We start from the raw sequence: 22,275 nt of genomic DNA, 5'->3' as shown, positions 1-22,275 counted from the left end.
GTGAAAGGAGACCAAAAATCTGCTCATATTAAATAATTTATTTTCAACATAAGTGAATTAAATTCTGTACCTTAATTCCTTATTATAGTTATGTCTGCTAGATACATATCTCTGTTCCCCAAAATACATGCCCTTTCCAGTTAGCATCAATTACAAAAGTTTGTCAGGTATCATGTGGCAAACCTTTGCTTATGTTTGGTATATCTCAGGGAGTACTGTACTACTTATTCACTTTAGTGATGATATTTTTCATCCGGGGAGACTTTCTACCAGGTGTCGGAATGCCTCTGAAGGAATGGCACCCAATCTTCCTGAAGAACTGTAGCCAGAGCAGTTCGTGATGTGGATCGTTGGGGGGTTTGGAGCATTCTAATCATCTCAAAGGTGTTCTGTGGGATTCAGGTCAGGACTCTGGGCCAGCCAGTCCACTTCTGGAATGTTACTGTCCACAAACCATTCCCTTACAGACCTTGCTTTATGGCAAGTAGCATTGTCATGCTGATACAGACAATAGGCATCACCGAATTGATCTTCTACCGTAGACAGTATGCAACAGGTCGAAATGTCCTCGTTCTTTTCTGCATTTAGATTTCCGTGTAGTGTTATGAGAGGGCCAAGTCCATTCCATGAAAAACATGGAATGGACTTGGACGTGGCAAACCTTCCCATTGGACTGCCACGTGGTAAAGCGTGATTTATCACTCCAAATGACACATTTCCAGTTGTCCACTGTCCAGTGCCATCGCTCTTTACACCACTGCAAGCAGGCACTTAGCGTTCACAGGAGAAATGTTTGGTTTATGGGCAGCTGCTCGACCATGGAACCCCATTTCTCTTAACTCTTGATGCACAGTCATGGTGCTGGCTGGACAGTTAGTAGCACTGTGGTGACTCTTTCACTCAATGTCTGGCGATTTCCATGAACCACCACCTTCAACAATCGACAGTCCCTGTCTGTCATTTAACATAGCCTACCTGACCGTGGTTTTGTTTTCACGTTTCCACTTTACAATCACATCACCAACTGTTGATTTGGGCAACTTAAGGAGGATTGAAATGTCTCTGACAGATTTCTTACTGATGTGGCAACCAATAACTAGTCCACATTCGAAGTCACTGAGCTTCCTTGATCTACCCATTCTGCTCGTACTTATCACTGAACAACAAACAGCTCCATGCCTCCTTTTATACTGGTAAGTGAGGTCATAGTGATATCTAGATGTCAGTTTACGAATTACAGAGGGTGTCTGGATACTTTTGGTCAGATTGTATGTGTATATATATATTCAAGGTTAGGAGAGTAAATCGAGTAGGAGCTAGATGGATGAGTAGTATCATTAAGCATGAGCTGCAAACTTGAAAAATGTTGTGGAGGATATATAAGAAAAAAGTGATTAGCTAACTCATGAACAGTACAAGGATCAAGCAAGAACGGTGACCAGCATGGTACGGAATGCAAAATCAGATTATGAGAAGAGATTAGCTGAACAGGCGAACGGAAATCCCAAAGAGTTTTTACATTATGTAGGAAGTAGGAGGGACTATGGAATGATAACTTTAATGAGTGCAGATGTTAGGTAATGGAAGCAGATGAAATTGTTGATCTACTGAGTGATTATTTTGCAAGGGTATATCATCCAAGTGAAGATATTATTATGAAAGAGATGACAGGGACTGATGTGAGAACAGAGATTGATGGTATTTAGTATATTACAGAATCTGAATGCAAATACAGCTGTGGGATTGAATGTGATATAGGTTGTGTTTTACAAGAATGGACAGGGGAACTGGCATTGTCTTTGACTAGGTTGTTTAATTTAAGTCTCAGCTCTGGCAAAGTCCCAAGAAAGTAGAAGGAGAGCAAAATAATTCCTTTGCATAAGGGAGGATTTACGACTTTATCAGTATCTCAGGAGGGGTGATAAAAGTACTGGAAAAGATGGACAAAAAATAAAATTCAGGAATGGGTGGATAAGAATATGATACTTGGTGAGAAGCAGCATGGCTTTGTCATGCCTTAATAATCTACTAACTTTTTTATAATAGAGTGGCAGCTGAATTGGATAAAGGAAATGGCCTACACAGTGATACTGCTGGATTTTGCAAAGGTGTTTGACAGGATACTACATGAAACTTTATGCAAACTGCAACAAATGGGGATGGATATGAAACTGGTGATATGGATAAAAGGATGGCTGATGGACAAATACCAAAAAAGTAATATATGGAGGACAGTGGCATCATGTGCCCATTTCGGTTGGGTGATTGCAATTTTATAGGTGTATAAAAAAATTTAAGAGTGCATAGTGCAACATGCTCATCTTAATGGTCCAATGCAATTAATTATAGGATAACATTGAATAATTTAATTTATCAATTAATTGTAATCAACTCTATGTAGAAGGGGGAACAATGTGCTTCTTTTAAGATATATTAGAAAACAATAATGAAGGCGAATGCTATATTTGGTTGGTATATTTGAATTACTCCAAGGTGTAAATATAATAGTAAATTTGGAAGAGGAGGATAAGGCTTGCTTCCTTCACCTACAATCATACAATCTGCAAAAGATCTGCCAGAAAATGGGACATTCAATAGATTGTCAACAATGTTTCCCATTGTAAATATGGGGAAAAAAAAACTTATAAATAATTTATAGAAAATTATATATTAAAAACTTGTCTATATTGGTGTCTTAAATACATCAGTTCACACTTCATGCACACAAAACTGATGAAACTCAGAAAAGAAAAAAAAACAGCAACTCATGTCAAATGACAATATTCAGTTGGATTGGTTGACACAATAACCAATCACAGCCATTTCTGATTTCTGGGTGCTATTGTCTCAGTGCACACCCTGCTCACCTTCTGGGTGGTTTAAAACCACTGGAATGCTAAGAATTTGACCTCCTGTGCCATCTGTACATCTTTTCAGACAATTCAAAAAAAAAAAAAAAAAAATTCACACCTGGGCTATTAATGCGAATGTAATGCAATCTTTATGCATCAAAAAGTGTCCCCTTCATGAAGCATTAGTATATGTGTATTTGTTTTAGGAATCATGCAAAAACCAGGTAACAATTAGGGGAGTCTTTAACAGGAATAAATGCAAAAATATCAGTGATATTGCTATTCTGTGGATGTGCACTGCACACCTAGTACGCCTTGAATATATAGCCCTGATGGAGGAGCAGAATCCAAGTGACTAATAGTTTGCTGCAGGGCTCTGTGCTTGGTACACTGCTGTTTAATTTGTATATAAATGATATAGGAAATAATTTAAAGGAGATATTCAGTTTGCTGATGATGCAAAATTGGGTAGGTTAATAATTAATCAAGATGATGTAGAGAGCTTGCAGGATGATTTAAATAGGCTGACAGTATGGACAAAACATAATGGATGTCAATTTAATGTGGGAAAAAGTGTAAAGTTATGCACTTTGGGATAAATAGATTACAAGCTGTGTACCACATTGATGGAACTGTACTCTAGGAACTTGATGAAGGTAGGGATCTTTAGGTAGTAGTAAATAGAGAGCTGAAGTTTAGAGGGCATATTGCTAATGTAGCCAGGGTAGCTCAGAGGATTACTTGGTTATTGAAGAATACACTACCAAAGAGAGATAAGGGAGTTATCATTCCTCTTGACCACATCTGGATTACTTTGCTCAGGTCTGATCACCTGGGTTTCTTAGGGATGAGAAAGTGGTGGAGAGGAGGAACCAGAGGCAAGTGATTTGTAGAATGTTCCCTATGAGGATAGATTGAGGGTATATGGATAAAAAGTCAGTTAATAGGGAAAAGGGAAGGATATGATAGAAACATTTAAGTTACTTATATATAGGATTGATACAGGGGAATGTTTCAGCACTTGGCTAGAGAGGGCAGATCAAGAGGTCATCCCTGGAAGTTAAGTAAGAGTGTGGCTAGCAAGGGTATAAGGACTAGATATTTCACTTGGAGAGTGGTAAATGAATGGAATGGGTTGCTTGAGCCAGTTGTGAGTGCTTTGTATGTTAATAATTTCAAGGAGAGGTATGATATATATTGTGTTGATAGTTTGGATCTACCATTATGAGTCTTAGGACTCCATGAAGGTGTCTGTGCTATAATAATAATACACTTGGTCATCGACTTCGACCTATGTGACTTACGACCAAAAAAATTAATTAATTAATAATAAATCACGCAGCTGCATGTATGATAACTATGGGATACGATAATTATTGTACGATAACTATCTCTCACACTCAGTCGCTTTCAAGCATCTGTTACGTGTGGTGTATTAATTAAAATTTTACTGAAATGCTACCCAGAAAATGTCTAGTAAAAGGAAAATGCCCTCATCTACAGATACGCCAGCTAAGAAGTCAAGGAAAACTATTGATTTAGAGTGTAAAATGAAAGTTATCCAGAAGTATGAAGGCAGAAAGAAAGTGAATATGATAGCACGTGAGTTGAAGTTATCACATTCTACGGTATCGATGATACTTAAGGATAAACAAAGAATTCGGGAAGCTGTGAAAGGTTCTGCACCTATGAAGTCTGCAATTTTAACTAAACAATGACAGGGACCCATCCATGAAATGGAGAAATTGTTGTTTATGTGGATGGAAGATTTAATACAGAAAAATTCACCCATGAGCCTTTGCACAGTGCAAGTGAAGGCTAGAAATTTGTTTCAGAGTTTAAAATCACATGCCGGAGACGATTACGCAGAAGATTTTCAGGCTAGTACTGGATGGTTTAAGCATTTTAAAAAAAGATTTGCTTTGCATAATGTACAGGTCACAGGAGAAGCAGGAAGTGCAGGTGAAGATAAAGTCCAAAAATTCGTTGATAGTTTCGACTCTTTAATCAAAGACGAAGGTTATCTACCGGAACAAATATTTAATGTAGATGAAACTGGCTTGCAATGGAAATGCATGCCTAATCGTACGTACATACACCAAGAAGCAAAAAAAAAGGATGCCAGGATTCAAAGCATTCAAGGATCGGTTGACTTTGTTGCTTGGTGGGAATGCTGCGGGTTTTAAGCTGAAGCCTTTTCTCATTTATCGTTCAGAAAACCCTTATGCATTTAAGCACATCAATAAACACACACTGCCTGTTTACTACTGTTCAAACCCTAAAGCTTGGATGACTCAAGCACTGTTCGAAGACTGGTTCATGAACTGCTTTATTCCCCAGGCTCGTGAATATTGTGCGGAGAGAGGTATTCCTTTCAAGATTTTATTGATTATGGACAATGCCCCTGGCCACACTCCTCATCTGGACGACCTTCAACATGATGTTAGAGTGGTTTTTATGCCACCTAAACACAACCGCTCTCATTCAACCCATGGTAGTGAGCTTTGAATGCTATTTCAGCATTCAAAGCTCACTACCTCAGAACGACATTTGCACAAGACATCAAAGTGATAGATTCTGATGCTGATTTATCTTTGAGAGACTTTTGGAAGCAGTACAACGTTCTTCAGTGTATCAAGAATATTTCAACTGCATAGGAATGTGTAACAAAGAATTGTATGTCGGGAATTTGGAAAAAGTGTCTAAAATGTTATGCGAATACATTTGAAGGATTTGAAAAAGTAGAGGAACTGGAAGTGATTACAGAAAAAATAGTTAAACTTGCAAGAAATCTTAAATTAGAATGTGAAATAGAAAACGTAGAGTAGTTGCTAGATTGTGAAATAAAAGAATTTTCAGGTGAAGAGTTGATTGAATTGTGTCAGAAGAAAAAGCGAGAGAGAGGAAGAAGAGAAAGAAGAAGAGGAGCCAGAAAAGAAATTCACTGCAAGGGAGTTTATCAGATTCTTTTTCACAACTGAATAAAGCTCTTGCCAGTTTCGAAGCAATGGACCCTAATGTCGAACAATTCACAAAGGTTGAATGTATCATTCAAGATGCTGTGCGTTGTTATCGTGAGATATATGAAGAAAAAAAGAAACAAACTGTTCAAACAAAGCTCAGCATGTTCCTCATCAAGAGAACATCTCCTACCTCAACCCAAGAACATGACCCTGACGATCCACAACCCAGCACAAGCAAAGATTAAAAATTGATTTTGTAAATTTCATTTGTATTAATTTTTACATTAATTTTAGATTGTATTTTAGTGTTTACAGTACAGTATGTACATTTTTTATTTTTCACATTATGTACAATATACATAATTATAAATTTAAAAGATTATAAAAATAAATTATAAAGATGATAAAAAGATTAGAAAAGGTTAAAAAATACTGTTAATAAATATATGGCCGACATACGACCAGATCGACTTACGACCTGTCAGCCAGAACGGAAGTCGACGACCAAGTGTAATAATAACAATCATTTATTCTGTAAAATTTATTGGTAAATTTCTGGGTAATTTGTGAGTTTTCCACATAAAGATTGATAGGAAACATTTCCTGAGTATAATCAACTGGTTTTGAATGTCTTATGCCTCTTCATTATTTCTTGGTTTAAAAGTGATTAAACAAATTTTGAATTTTTCATTATTGTTGAAAGTATCTTCTTGTAATACCCAGTGTCTTGCATATTGACACAATCATTTGGCTTATTTGGAAGTTGGAGAAAGAGTTCTGTCATTAAAAGTAATCTGTGTCTTTGCTCTGTGAAATAAATATATATATACAGATTGATATTTTTTTTGTTGATTAAATTCATTTTTTTTAAATTGTAAGATTTAGTGTGAATATTTTTAACAGGCGTTTTGTGTCTGGATAACTATGATATCACAGCTGATGGAGTCAAAGATTTAATACTTGGACGTGCAGATGGACTGATTGAAGTTTATAGTTACGATGAAGCTGAGGAACCTATATTTCGGTTTCAATATGTAAGTGCTGTTACTTAACCTTCTAAGCAATTTTCAAATAGACAGTTTAGTTTTTATGTACTTTACATTTGAAAGAAGGATGGAGAATTTTATGAGATAACCTTGAAGCAGTAGTAATAATCATTCCCATTAGTAGGTACGAAATTTCTTTGCTTGTTAGTACAGCTTGTTTTGGTTGTCATAACAAACAAAAAAAGTTATTGCTTGTCATGTGTTATGTATGGTTCAGTTATTTAAGGCAAAAAGAGAAAATGTTACTTGTTTGTTTTCTAAATTAAATTATAATTACCAGTTGCTTATTTGAACTTTCATTAGAAAATGAAAGCAGAAGTTAAGAAGGCAGCATTATTGGATATGTCAGTGATTGATGCAGTTTTTTATTGATTGGAGAGGAGTCCTTAAGAGAAATATGAGGGAATTGGGAATTTATTGAAAAATTACCATGTTTGATTACTAGAGCACATAACTCTTAACTCACTAACAGTACTTTTTTCAACCTTCTATGGATGATATTTCATTAAAAAAGATACCTGTGATCCCAGTGGTAAGTCATCAGTATTTTACAGTGCTGTTAGACATTCATAGTGGTGGTCTCTTTGATCATTGAGATGAAATGGATAATCTCTGTTTATGCCATTACATCAGGAGAAACTAAAACCATAGGGAAACACGATAATCTGGCAACCAGATATTTCATTCACAGTTTTGTGGAATGCTATGGTATCATATTCAGAACATTTTTGCCTCTTAAAAAAATCATATATTACTGGTGAGACGAAAGGTTGGACTTATTCATTTTTGCTCTGTAAATACTTATTTTGAATAATAACGAGAATTCTAAATAACTTGGTTTGATTTCTTAAAAGTAAAACTGCATTTGTTATTCATCATAAACATGGATCACTAGAAGTTATGTATTATAGTAAATATGGAAATAATAATATATTGAATTAGGTTGATTTTAATGAAACATACTGTTCTTATGTTGTTAAGAATTCTGCTTAGGAATACACACATAAGAGGAGTCTGGAAAGTTCTAATAAACACTAGAACAAAAATGATACTTTTGTGTAATAAATACAGTGGTTTGCTTTTTGAAAATGAACTTTATTATTATTATTACAAGAGGCCTCCAGGGATCAGAGTATCGAGGGTGATCATGCACACCATATGTCATACCTTCTCTTAAATTCATTCATGCTATCTGCACTCATCATTTCTAAGCAAGTCATTCTAATCACACACTGCTTTATGAGAGAAAAAATCTAGCTCTCACCCCCTTTCTTTACTGATTAATTCTCAGTTTCCATGGATGCTCTGTCATCCTTTCCTTGCCCTCCATGAAATGAAAAGTTCCATCTACTGTTATGCTGTATGACCTGTTCAGAAGTTTAATAATATCCACTTTATCTGCATCACCTTGGAGACCAGATCTGTGCTAGTAATCTAAATGAGATATCAAATCCTTGTACAGAGGTAAAATGACTTCCTTACATGTCAGTGTACATTGACATTATCCTGTAATTGTATTTGCAATCTTTACTATATGGCCTCTAAACTTCAACTTTCTATTTACTAAAACGCCAGGATTCCAACCCTGATCACTTTCTTCTAGCATGATCCCACTAATATAATTTGTCATCACACCAAAGTGCATAGCTTTACATTTACTAACATTGAATTTACAGTTATTTTCAGATACCCACAGTTCCAGTCTGTTCAACTCATTCTGCAAGTTCTATATGTCAGTAACATTCCTGATGCATCATCAGCAAATAGCTGTATGTCTCTTTTCAAGTCCTTCCCAATGTTAATTAATATAAAGATTGAATAACAATGGAGTAAGGACTGATCCCTGGGGATACACCACTGGTTACCTTAAGTCTTTAAGATTCATACTTCCCCTAAACTCCACACGCCACTTTTTGATATCTCTCAGCTATCCTCTTATACAAGCTAACCTATGCAAATTTATAATCCGATAATCCCATATCCTGCAACTTATGCAACTACCTTCCATGCTGTATCCTGTCAGAAGCTTTAGCAAAGTGTATCCATTCCTCTTACCTAACTCAACTATAATATTATTATAAAATATCAGCAATTATTCAAACATGACCTTCCCTTACACAAAATCTTTACAAAAAACTTTACAAAAAATAGCATAGATTTTTTGTAAAGTATAGATTCTCTGTCAACCTATTTCTGTATCTGAATTCATTTCTTATCGATCATCGTTCTTTCTCTCTCTTTTTTTTTTTTCCTCTGCTACATTTACCTGTTTTCATTATTGATACATTATTTAAAAAAAAAAAAAAAAAGAACTGCAATCACTGATGGATTTTGATGAATTCTGATACATTAAATCATTACTAAAATATGAAACCATGATTCAGTTTTGCTTGGGCACGCCGATAGTTTTTTCAGCATGAAACTCTATGGATTCAATGGATTTTGATCCGAGTTTCGTACTCGGCTATAAAATAAAACAGGATTTACCATCTCCCTTTAACTGTGTATGATGTGTTAGTTTTGAAATTTATATATTAACTATAGCCAACTCTCACTGTAGCAAGCACCATTATAACAAACTACTGAAAATTCCTAACTAAAGCCCTCATAGACATTATTAGATATATGAAGAGCCAAAGGCTTCAATTCATAGACATTTTATTTTTAGAATTTCCTTTAGAATTCTATTCTAAAGGAAATTCACCACAGGATACTATTCACAGTAATGAAGAATTCCTACTTTACAGCCCTTTAGTGAGAATTAACTGTATTTATGTGAGTGATTAATATGGGATAGTTATTTTCACTACTCATTTTTATTAACGGCAAATGGCTTTTAAAAATATTGTAGCATTGTGTATTTTTAATGAAAGATATCTTAAGCTCAAAGATGAGTTTTTGTAGTGAATACACAGATTCACACTAAAAGGAAAATGATAAATATAAAACCTTCCTTATCATTTTTAGATATCTTAGTTTGTAATTATGATTAAAATTGTTAATAATGAAAAATAATAAAGACCATATTCAATAAGGTCTTTATTTTATTTATTTATTGAAAAGAAATAATTCACATTTTTAAGTCTTATAGTGTTGCCATAATGCTTTTGTAATATTGTGTGTTAAACTGATAATAACTGCATTTCACTAAATATTAACTTTTATTCTCTAGTGAAATACATTAGCATTTCAGAATCTAATGTTAAGGAACAAATTAAAAGTCATACCTATTAATATTAAGCTGGAACAAATCTGGAACATTTTTGCTCCAAGCATACTGGGGAGGGAATATATATTTCACGCTAATTCAGGACAAAGGAGTATTCATGGGATAGGAAATAGTCACCATTTAATTTTGAGTAGGATAAAAATGAGCATCGCAGTGAGAATAAAAATATGTTCAAAAGTTTTAAAAAGAATCAAAGTTTAGCAACTTGTAGTATGTGGAGAAGTCTGCAAAGACTAAAAAATCAAGACTTCCTGCAAGTCATTAAAGAGACGATCTGTAAAAGAACTCACTCGTGCCAAATAATAAAGATGGCATAAACTGAGAATAAAGATAATCAGGATATTATGAATAATTACCTTGAAAAATTGTTAAATCAAGTAAATAGTAATGGAACACTGATAAAAAAAAAAAAAATACTTGGGCATACAAATCAGTAATTGAGACAGAAAAATCCACCAGAAACCTGAAATATTTTTGGAAAGACAGCTGGATTGGATGATATTAGACCAGAGATGCTGAAATATGCATGTATAAAAATTTTACAGTAGCTACACTGAATAATTCAGAAGTTCTGATCAAAAGATCAAATCAGATGATAAAAAGGAAAATTAAACTGAATGTATGAATTGCAAAGAATTTTCCCATTGAGTGTTCCAGATTAAAATGTATGCACTCATAATACTCATACTAGAGAAGAGGCTAGGGAAACTTGGGAAAAAATCAACCAGTTTCAGAAGAAATAAGGGTTGTCAGGATCAGATTTTCACTTTAAGACAAGCAATCAAAAATTCATAAGAATATAACAAAGATATATATTTAAGTTTTGTAGACATGAAAAAAGCATACAACAAGTTGCCAAGAGAAAACTGTTCAAAATGCAACAATTACATGGTGTAAATTACTACAATTTACACCATAAATTTACACTATTTACAAATTACTAATGCTACAATTATATGGCACACAGCTTGTATTTGTTGTAAGTTAGTACTCAGAATTGAAGGAGGTACAGAAAGATGGTTTGATGTAAAATCAAGTGCAAGACAAGGGTACACTTATCTTGAACCTATCCCTACTGTTATTCATAATCTCTCTAGAGCACAATATGGGGAAGTAACATCAAACCTGATATCAAAATTGGAGATGTTAATATAATTTCTTTACTTTATGCTGCTAATGTTATATTCCTAAATAAATCCAGTGCAAATCTTCAGGATTTCTTATCTAAATTAAATCAGTGCTGTAATAAATTTAGTATGAAAATTAGCAATAAAAAGACAAACACTGTCAAAATTGGTTGGACCATTGAAAACATCGGCTGTATTCTAAATTGAGAATCTTTAGAACAATTAAAACATTTCAACCTTTTAGACATTGTTGTGGTGAAGATGACAAATTAAATTTAGAAATAGCTAATAGAATTTTAAGTTGGTATTATGGGGAGCCAGCTGAATAAATATATATGAAATTAGAGAGATAAGGTACCAAGAGGCCGGCCTGGTTGGCCGAGTGGATAGCATATCTGCTCTCCAGCCAAAAGGCTGATGGTTCAAATCTCACCATGGGCATGGATGTTTGTGATTGTCTGTGGAAATACCAGCGGTGGTTGGCAATGGATGGCATTGGTGTAGTTATTACGGTCAGTTGGTGATTGAATGGTGGAGACAGACTTGTAGAGCAGGTGCCCTCCCTTGATGAGTTCTTGGACTCCCTGGAGGTGTCAAATAATCATCATAATTTTCAAAGCACTAAAGATATATGGTGTAAATGGGGCATTATATTGAGCAATACATAGCCTCTATTTGAGCTGTAAGTCATCAGTTCGAATTGAAGGAGTTACAGGAAGATGGTTTGGTAAATCATGGTAAATCAGGTGTGAGACAAGAGAGCATATTATTCATCATCATCAGCAGCATATTATTCATTTTATTCATCATCTATACAGATCAGATTATGAAGAAAAGTGGTATTAAACCTGATATCAAAATTGATTATGTTAATCTCAGCTCTTTGCTTTATGCAGATAATGTTTCCTGTACCAGTCTGAAAAATTCTCTGACTGTTGTAATACATTTGGTGGTATGAAAATCAGCAATAAAAAGACAAAGACAATGAAAACAGGCAGAAACATTGAAGCTATCAACTGTATCTTGAATGGAGAACCTATAGACTAGCTGTATACTAGACAGTGTTCAAACCAATTTTAACTTATGGGACTGGGTTATAGAAACTTTTGATGAAAGACTGAAAATCACAGATATGAAAGTTCTCAGAAAGATTAGGGGGAGAGTGAATAGATGGCATCAATGACAATGTTATATTAAAAATGAGGATAATGGGAAAGAACTTGCCATAGTTCTTTCCTAAACAGGGCTAATTTCATGTGGTATGGTCACTTAAACAGAATGGGAGAGGAAAGATTAGCAAAACAAGTATTCTTTGCCAGGTTGGCAGGAAAAAGACCTAGAGGAACGTTTAATTTTCTTGACCAAAGAGCTCTGGAAATACTTTTATTGGGATTATATTGATCAAGTGCATATAACAACAACTAAGTTATACCAACTAGTTTCACCAACTAAGTCTGTTGGCATCTTCAGGGTACATAACTGATGTACGGCATTAAAAAGTAAAAAACTGTTACAAACTATAATCAACCGATTCCAATTATATTAAACAAAGAACAGAGCACGAAATGGATGATATCGCTTGTTGTTATTTAGGAATTCTATAGTTGGCACTGTAATTCAGTTCTGGCGAGTTGAAGGATCTGATAAGGGTCTTCCAGATCACGGGCAAGATTAGTCCTTGGTTCCTGTTAAGGTTTTGTATACAGCTCTATGAATGTATTGTATCTGTTCTTTGTTTAATATAATTGGAATCGATTGATTATAGTTTGTAACAGTTTTTTACTTTTTAATGCCGTACATCAGTTATATACCCTGAAGATGCCAACAGACTTAGTTGGTGAAACTAGTTGGTATAACTTAGTTGTTGTTATATGCACTTGATCAATATAATCCCAATAAAAGTATTTCCAGACCCAGAGGAAGCCAAGATGCAGGTTGATTGATACAGTAAAAAGCACCTTAAAAGACAGAAATATAAGATCTGATGATGTTAGAGCCTTGATAATAGATAAATTTGAAGGAAAATTGTTGATCGGAAGTTAGTAACGATATAACTTGTTCATCATACAGTACTGTCATAATATCCGTGTACACTCCTTGAGAGTGCATATCAGGCATTCAATGATGATAAAATAAGAGGCTTGTTATGCCATCCAAATTTAAGTCAGAATGATTTCCTCTTGATTCTAAAAGTTTCAGAAATTCTCTTCCTCAGCAGATTCCAGAAATGATTATCTATTTGATGTGATCCTTCTAGCTCATAGCATCTGCTGTTATTGGTGTGATTCTTGTATTTACCTCATGCTGATATCAGATAAGAGAGTAGAAGTAAAATTGATGTATTATAAAATTCTGGGAGCTGAAGAGGAAAAGGATGCTATGGAGGAGGTATAAAAGAGAAGAATGCTCATCAGATACATGAGGAATATAAGATGTAGGCTAGATAAACAGTGAGTAAGGAGAAATTGACATATTTAAAGAAATTGGCAAAGGCAATAAAGCAAAATTCTTGAGATTTGTATAATATTGTACCAGCCGGGTGGGCCAAGTGGAATCCCCAGCCTGTTGGTTGGAGGGTTAGTGTACTCACTCTCCAACCAACAGGTTGGGGATTCCAGTCCTGCCATGGGCATGGATATTTGTAACTGACTTTAGGTGAGTGATGAATTTCACTACTTTATTTGAGACCTCCCTCTTATTCGAGGCCTGAAGTACCATGAAAAAGTGCCATGTTTGGTTCTTCTAGAACAGGGTTTCAGGATTATTTTTTTATGGATTATATTTTTATATAAAAAATGTAAAAATAAATAATAAAATATTAATAATGAATAAATAAAAATCTCTTATCCATACCCACAATACTAATACACTACAGATTAACAACTTTTTGGGTTTACATTCTTTTGTGGATAGGAGTCATATATACATACAATAAATAAATAAATAAATATATATATATATATATATATATATATGTAGTCTTCTGTGGATGGGAGTCATACATAAAATCTGGTTAGCAAAGTTAAGTATAGAAGCTTAATTTTAGTTGCTGGTGATGGCACATGGGTGACATCGGCTGAAGATATTGTAGAAATGTTTGGTGAGTATTTTACTGGTGTATTTTATGTTGTGAGGATGGCATTGAATATGATGAGGACAAAGAGAAGACTGGTAGTTCATAGATGAGAAGTGTTTGGATGTTGATAAGACTCCATGACCAGATGGAATATCATCATGTATATTAAGGAAATGTTAAGAAGTATTAGTGTCCTCGACTTGGTTGTTTAGAAAAGTCTGGTAATAGGTACATCATGAGTAAAAGGAAGAGAAAATAATCTGCTGCATAAGGGAGAATGTTCAATTTAGTGGTAGTAAACACTTGGCTAACTTTGGGTTTGGTGGGTGAAGATGTTGGAGGGCTACTTAGAGAAAGAATACAAAACAATCAGTGAGAATCAAGCATCTTTCTGGGAGGTGGCATGGATTTGTTAAAGGACAGCATTGTTTTAGTTATCTAGGTACATTTTATAATAAAATGAGAGCTGTATTGGACAGAGGAGATACTTTTACATCAATTTTTTTCTCAATTTTGCAATATATATTTGAGAGAATGCCACATGACAAACTATTGTTGATATTTAGGAGGATGGAAATGGATTTTTCCATTCTCAACAATAAACAATAACAACAACCATAAAGACAGTTTGTATAAAATGGTGGAAATGAACAGAACATGAAACTGAGCTGAAGACTTCACTAGAAGAAGCACTGACTACAGACTTCAACCAAACAACATCTGGAAACACACTAGCAAAGTCTGTTAAGACCAGCGTTGCAGCTGCACTAGGTATCACAAAATCCAGCCAATATTTTGTTGACAAGCAAACCTGGTGGTGGAACTCTGAAATGCAACAAATGTGAAATTGAAAAAGAAAGCCTATAACCTGGCTAAAGACAAGAAACTTCAATGATTATGAAAGATAGTGAAGCCTAAAATCTGTAACAAAAGCAACGGTTGTATAACAAAAGTATCTCCTCAGCCAAAGCTAAGCACCACCAACAGATATATCATCAGTTGGACACATCGGAAAGCGAGAAGCAAATATATTGCCTTGCCATGCATGTCAACGTTCTATTCAAGATCTCGGGCACAGTATGAACATCACAGGTGAAAATGGAAAGATGCTGTAGGCACTGAAAGATATATTACATCGCTGCAAAACTATTTTGATAAGATTGATAATGAAAAGTTCCCACACCATCACTGCAAACAGCCAAAGCAGTCCTGGGTCTATGCCCCTTATCAGCGCTGATGAAGTACATACTGCAGTCCATCAAATGAAAAACAACAAGACCTCCAACCTAGATGATATACTAGCTGGAATCTGGAAGCTAGTCAGCCCACAAGGAGCACAATGGCTGACAGTGCTGTTTAACAAGATCATAAATGAAAATGAAATACCATCAGTCTGGCTAACCAGCATAACAATTCCCATCTGGAAAGGCAAGGAAGGGGGGGGGGGGGGGGACATTGGTGACTGCTCAAACTACAGACAGACCAATTCAGCTACTTTGTTATACAATGAAGATTTTTGAACGGATACTCAATGTGCACCTTAGAGCCATCATTGAAATCTCACCAAATCAGTGTGGATTCATAAAAAATTGAGGAACAACAGATGCAATCCATTCCACTCAGCTCTTAATGGAAAAACATCTAGAAAAGAAGAAAACCATACATATGGCTTACTTAGATCTATAAAAGGCATTTGACCATATACCACACTATCTCATCTCGATGGCATTGAGAACACATTATGTATCCAAAGTCTATGTCCAGTGCATAAAAATGCTATATTAAAATGTTACCAGCACAGTACGCTGCATAGATGGAAACTCGGACATCTTCCCAACTAAGGTTCACCAGCAATTTCCCTTCCTCTCCTCTCACCCCCCCCCCCCGCTCTTCCTTCATCCTCTGTATGGACACTTTACCAGGGACATCCTGAGGCCACATCCCTGGACACCATATAATGGACACTATTATATGCTGATGATGTAATACTTAGCACTATACATCACAAAATAAACTTCAACATCTCGTGCAGAAATGGAAACCCCACTTATATGAGTTTGGAATGAGACTTAACACCAAGAAGACAGAATATGCAAAGAGGTGACCAAACCAACAGCACACTCATAATAGATGGCATGGAGCTAAACAATTGCACCAAGTTCAAATACCTAGGGTCCAACATTAGTTCAAATGGCAACACGACAATAGATGCTGAAACCCGAGCCAATTTTGCCTGGAGGAATTGACGATAAGTCACTGGAGTTCTTTGTGATAAGAAGATTCCACTACACTTAAAATCAAAGATCTACAGAACAGTCGTTAGACTAGCAGCCATATACAGAGCAGAATGCTGACCAACAATAAAGAAACACGAGCAAATCCTCCATACCATGGAAATGAGAATGCTGAGATGGACACTTGAGGTCATCTGGAATACAGGCACACCTAAGATGGTATGGCGATGTACTACATAGTAATGAAAACTGTGGCAAAATCGGCCATGAGGCTTAATGTCAATGACCAAGAGGCCGATCAAAGACATGTTGGGAAAATGGAAATGGGTAGTCATTTGTGGTAACTTGGATATACAGGGTTTTGATGGCTAATAGAAGCCATCAAGTTATGTATAGGGAGCAATATTTTAAAGATACTGGTAGTGTGCTATTGGACTGTTCTAGGACTGCTGACTATATATATTCGGGATTTGACCAGAGATATTCATTTGTTTGCAGATGATTCTTAATTAGGAAGAATAATGACAGACAGCTTTGATATGATGCTGCAAAAGGAGGATCTGAATAGTTAGTTTCTTGGACACATATAATACTGTGCATTATAAATGCTCAAGAAGAGATGTGGGGGGGGGTGCTGTGCATTGTATGATACACAACGATCAACTTATATGAAATTATCTGCAGTCTGTGCACAAGTCTAGCTGCAAAGATATTTCATGTGCAAACTTTTGTTTGCTTGTGCTTGGCATTCAAATAAGGATGAAAACAAGCATGGAATTTTATCAAGTGCAATATGTAGCATGGGAAGCTATCATTTATTTCCTGATATCATTTAATAGAAGAGCTAAGAAAAATTTGAATTAATATCAACTTTTAGATTCCTAAAATGAGCGTGATATTATTTTATGTCAGTTTTATATCATATGCCTATGTTGAGTTATGAAAATATGATTTCTCTCTGTATTTTCATTATGCATACATATTTTTTTTATAGAATTGTGGAGAGAGCATAACATCAGTTCAAGGTGGAGTTGTTGGAAATGCTGGCTATGATGAACTTTTAGCTACTACATATACTGGTGAAATTTTTTTTATGAATAATTTTTCTTTCAACTATTTTATACATCAGTGATCCTGTTAGTAGTTTTATTACTTATGTTCAGTTTTTCACAACTCAATATTTTATTTTTAGGTGTATATAAGATGTTGTCTCCTGCTAAAAGTCAAGATCTTGATTTATACTAACTACATGTTGATTTTTGTCTGTGGATTAATAAGAATATTTTGAATTTTTGTCTGTGGATTAATAACAATATTTTGAAAAAATGATTTAAACCACTTTTTTAAAGTATTATTATTTGTCTTCTATTATTAATAATTATTATTATGTCTATCACATGTTTCTGTAAAATGTCTAGTAACAGGTCTATGAATTAATAATTGAAATTGTGTTTAATTAAAAATTATTCATGTGGAAGGTAGAGTTGAGGGAAAGAATGCATGTGAAGCTATCTGGGTTGAGAGAAGAGCCAACCAGATAAAATATATAGTTGATTATTGCTCTAAGATGGGAGGTACAAAAGAATATGCAGATGACATGCATTAGCAAATTAGCTCATGAGCACAGAACAAGTTATCATAATGGGGTCATCAAATGGAAGGAGGAAAGTGCACCTGGAAGGAAGGAAATGGAATTTCATGCAACTCCTGAGAGACAACTTTCTAAAATGTCATAAGAAGGGACCTGAGGAGGTTTGAAAAGGTTGAATCTGGGGATAGGCACCTTGCTTCTGATTGTCAAGAATGATAATGCAGTTTTGACTTGAGTGATGGCTAAGGCATGTGGAATTTTCAATTAAGAAAGGATGAGTTATATATGGAACTACAAAAGCTGGGGATTATAACAGGCTCAAGATTATAACAGGCCCAGAGCAGTGACCTGAAATGAGAAACTGCAACTGAAGGATGTTAGTAGAGTATGGGAAATGGTCAAAGGATGTTTGATAGAAGTACTATCAGACTGCATGCTTAGGATTAGGACCATAAATCTGGATGTGTAGGATGGTTATTAACAATTCAGGAATGGGGGAAAAAAGAAAGAAAATGTTGTGGAGGTCATATAAGGAGAAAGGTGAGCAATACAAAAAACATAAGCAAGAAGGTGACTAGTATATTAAGGAAGGCAAACTCTGATTATTAGAGGAAATTATTTAAGCAGGGCAAAAAAAGCAGGAAATTATTTAAGCAAGCTGAAGAGTGATATCCCACAGAGTTCTTTTGCTACATGATGAGTAAATGGAAGAATGATTATGAAAAATAATGAATGTGGATAGTAAGGAAAAAGCTGAAGAAAAAAATAATTGAATTACTAGTGTGTATCATGAGATAGAGATAATTCAGTGATTGATGTGACAGATCAATATAAGAATAGAGGTAAATGATTGCAATGTTTAGAATATTTAGAAATCTTTACATGAGCTTGGATATTCATTTAATTTTCATTGGGTGAGATATCAACTCCGTTATGGAAAAGAGAAAGAAATCACATTTCCCTTTGCCAGGTTGTCTGATTTAAGTTACAGCACTGGCAGAATCTGAAGGGAGTGGAAAGAGGGAAAGAGTCTCATTACATAAATAAGGCTCTGAGAGAGAGAGAGAGAGAGAGAGGTAGCAAATTATTCACCAGTTAGTATATCAGGAGTGGTGGTTAAGGTATTGAAAAAGATAGTTAAAAGTGAAACAGATGGATAGGAATATGATACTATGTATGGACAGCATGAGTTCTTGAAGAGGAGGACTTTAGTAATTTATTGTAGATAATGAAATTATCTACAATAAAGTGACAAATGAGTTTGATACATGACACTACACTATGATCTTACTAGACTTTGTAGAGGCATTTAATAGAATACCACATGAAACACTGTTATGTATGTCACAGCAAATGGAAATGGACATGAAGCTGATGATATGTATAAGAAAATGGCTGATGGGCAGGCATCAATAATTTGAAACTGTGATTGGGATGTTAACAAAGTTAATAAGACGTAGTGCTCCTGTTACATGATTTGAATACACCTACAATATTGTGGACAAAGTATAATGATTGCCAGTAATGGGGCAAAAATGTAAGGTCAGCATTTTGGACTGAAGGCATTACAAGCTGTGTATTATGTTTATGGGATTGCACTTAGGGATGATGATGATGATGGTGGTGGACAAGGAATTAAAGTTCAGAGAACATATTACAGAAGTATACAAAATAGTTCAAAGGATTACTTGGATATTAAGAAATACACTGACAAGTAGGAATAAGAAAGTTATTATTCCTCTTTATAAAGCTTTGATATGGTCACACATGGATTGTTATACAGTTTGATTGCCTGGGTTTCTTGAGGATGTGGAAGTGGTGGAGTTCAGAGACAAGTGACCAAAATGATGACTAGTCTGTGAAGTGTGCTCCCTGTGAGAATAGATTGAATTTTTGTGAGTTACAGAGCTTATTAAGCTCACTCATTTCCACTTAATAAGTGAAAGAATATGATAGAAACATATGCATTACTAAAAGAGTTTTATATAATGTAAGATGCTAAATAAATTTTTGCAACACATGTTTAGTGTTCATGTGTTCCAAAAGTGTTCTGTTGAGTTGATTGCCAAAGTCATTCATGAGTGCTCTGACAGTGAATAAGTTTAAAGAGAGGTAAAAAGAGATTGGTAGTGTTTAATGTGAGCCTTCCCCACAGTGAATTTTTAGATTCCATGGAGTTACCCATATAATAATAATAATAAAACTTAATTATAATGAAGAGCCAAAGGCTTCAATTTGGCGACATGAACATATTTAAGTTAAAGGATATTATATCCCATATTGTTTCTTAGCCGAATAAGAAACTCAAAGAGTTTCATGCTGAATATAGAAACTATATAAAGTTGTGCGATTCCAAGCGTAAACAAATACCTGGATAGTGCAGCAACTGACCCTTGAAGGTAATGCAAGCTGAGGCAACTCATGTAAAAGGTGGAGCAAGCTCTGATCACTATTCTTGATATTTATCCATAATGTGAACTTAACTCCTGGAAGCTGATTATTGTTCAACATTATGACAGAAGGTCACTACCCAGACCAGTTTCAACCTTTTTTGAGGTCTCATCAGTGAGTAGGTAGACCATGTTAATACCAAGTTTGTAGTGAACAGAACTTGCATCCCTTTGGAAATGAAGCCTTTGGCTCTTCATTATAATTAATACTTTATTAGGACACCTCTTGGCAATTCTCATTAAAGGGATGTAAGTTCTGTTCGCTACAAACTTGGTATTAACATGGTCTGCCTACTCACTGACGAGATCTCAAAAAAGGTCGAAACTGGTCTGGGTAGTGACCTTCTCTCATAATGTTGAACAGTAATCAGCTCCTAGGAGCTAAACAATAATCAGCTCCTAGGAATTAAGTTCACATTATGGGTAAATATCAAGAATAGTGATCAGAGCTTGCTCCACCTTTTACGAGTTGCCTCAGCTTGCACTACCTTCAAGGGTCAGTTGCTGCACTATCCAGGTATTTACTTACGCTTGGAATCACCGAACTTATATAGTTTCTATATTCGGCATGAAACTCTTTGAGTTTCTTATTCAGCTAAGAAACAATATGGGATATAATATCCTTTAATTTAAATAATAAAACTGTTTTAAATGTATTAAAAAACAAAAGTCAACAGACACCCATAGCGTGTCTGTTAACTTTTGTTTTTGTCGTGAGGAACAAACAGCCATAGTGCTCAAATTAATAAGCTGTAGGATCTCCTTTTGCTGCAATAACTGCAGCAGTCCTATGGGGCATACTTTGGATCATTCTTCCTGTAGGCATGTAATGAGATCCAGGACTATAAATTAAAGATGAAATTATATTCTTGGTTTCATCCTTTATCCAAGTGTAACCAAACACAGTTTGCGTGAAGTCACTTCATAACTGGGCTACTTGTATATAGAGTCTGATGACTTCACATCAATTGCCTTAGTATCCCATAATTATCCCATTAGGCCAGGGATTTGGAAGTGTTGGTGTATAGGGAGTTGAAGTTTAGGGGGCACATTGCAAAAGGGGGCTAAATCAGCTCATCAAATCACTTGATTGCTGAAAAATACTTTGACGAGCAGAGACAAACAGGTTATTGTTCCTCTGTATTGAGCCTTGATAAGACCCACCTAGACTACAGTGCCCAAATTTGGGCATCAGGGTTTCTTCTTGATGGGGAGGAAGTGGAGAGGATCTAGAGATGAGTGACCAAGATGATAGCAGGTCTATGGAATGAACCTTATGAGAACAGGTTGAAGATTTGTGGGTTGCAGAAATTGGTTGATAGGCAGAAATGGGGTGATATGATTGAGGCATTCAAATTACTCAACGGTTTCTATAAGATTAATTCAGAAGATATTTTTGAGAATAGAACTGGTGGTGGGAGGACTAGGGATCATCCATGGAAGCTGGGCAAGAGTGTGGTTAGCAAGGGTGTTAGAGCTATGTTTTTTACTTGGAGAGTGGAGAATGAGTGGAATAAGCTGCTAGAGTCTGTTGTGGGTGCCATGACTGTAAATGAGTTCAAGGCGAAGCATGATACTGTGTGAATGTTGAATAGTTGTTCTTGACATGATGTTAGGACCTCCCTCTATGAGTCTAAGGACTCCTTGGAGTTGCCACTACTACTACTATTAATAATAATAATGCAATGCATATATCCTTACAGATGT

The 22,275-nt window shown here is 35.3% G+C and overlaps 1 protein-coding gene across 1 annotated transcript in view; it reads left to right on the top strand.

Annotated features, from left to right (window-relative positions):
* The window catches only part of LOC150105739 (BBSome complex member BBS7-like), a 320,423-nt gene that overhangs the window by 144,006 nt on the left and 154,142 nt on the right, over positions 1-22,275 (top strand). The window contains exons 10-11 of the mRNA XM_090395048.1: positions 6,719-6,849; positions 17,522-17,606. Of these exons, the coding sequence (XP_090251174.1) occupies positions 6,719-6,849; positions 17,522-17,606 (216 nt within the window). The remainder of the gene's footprint in view (positions 1-6,718; positions 6,850-17,521; positions 17,607-22,275) is intronic.

The sequence above is a fragment of the Typopeltis vanoorti genome, chromosome 6, assembly GCF_054136105.1.
Source record: "Typopeltis vanoorti isolate ZY-2024b chromosome 6, IOZ_Tvanoo_1.0, whole genome shotgun sequence".
NCBI lineage: Eukaryota > Metazoa > Arthropoda > Arachnida > Uropygi > Thelyphonidae > Typopeltis > Typopeltis vanoorti.
This window is presented reverse-complemented; position numbering and strand designations above follow the sequence as displayed.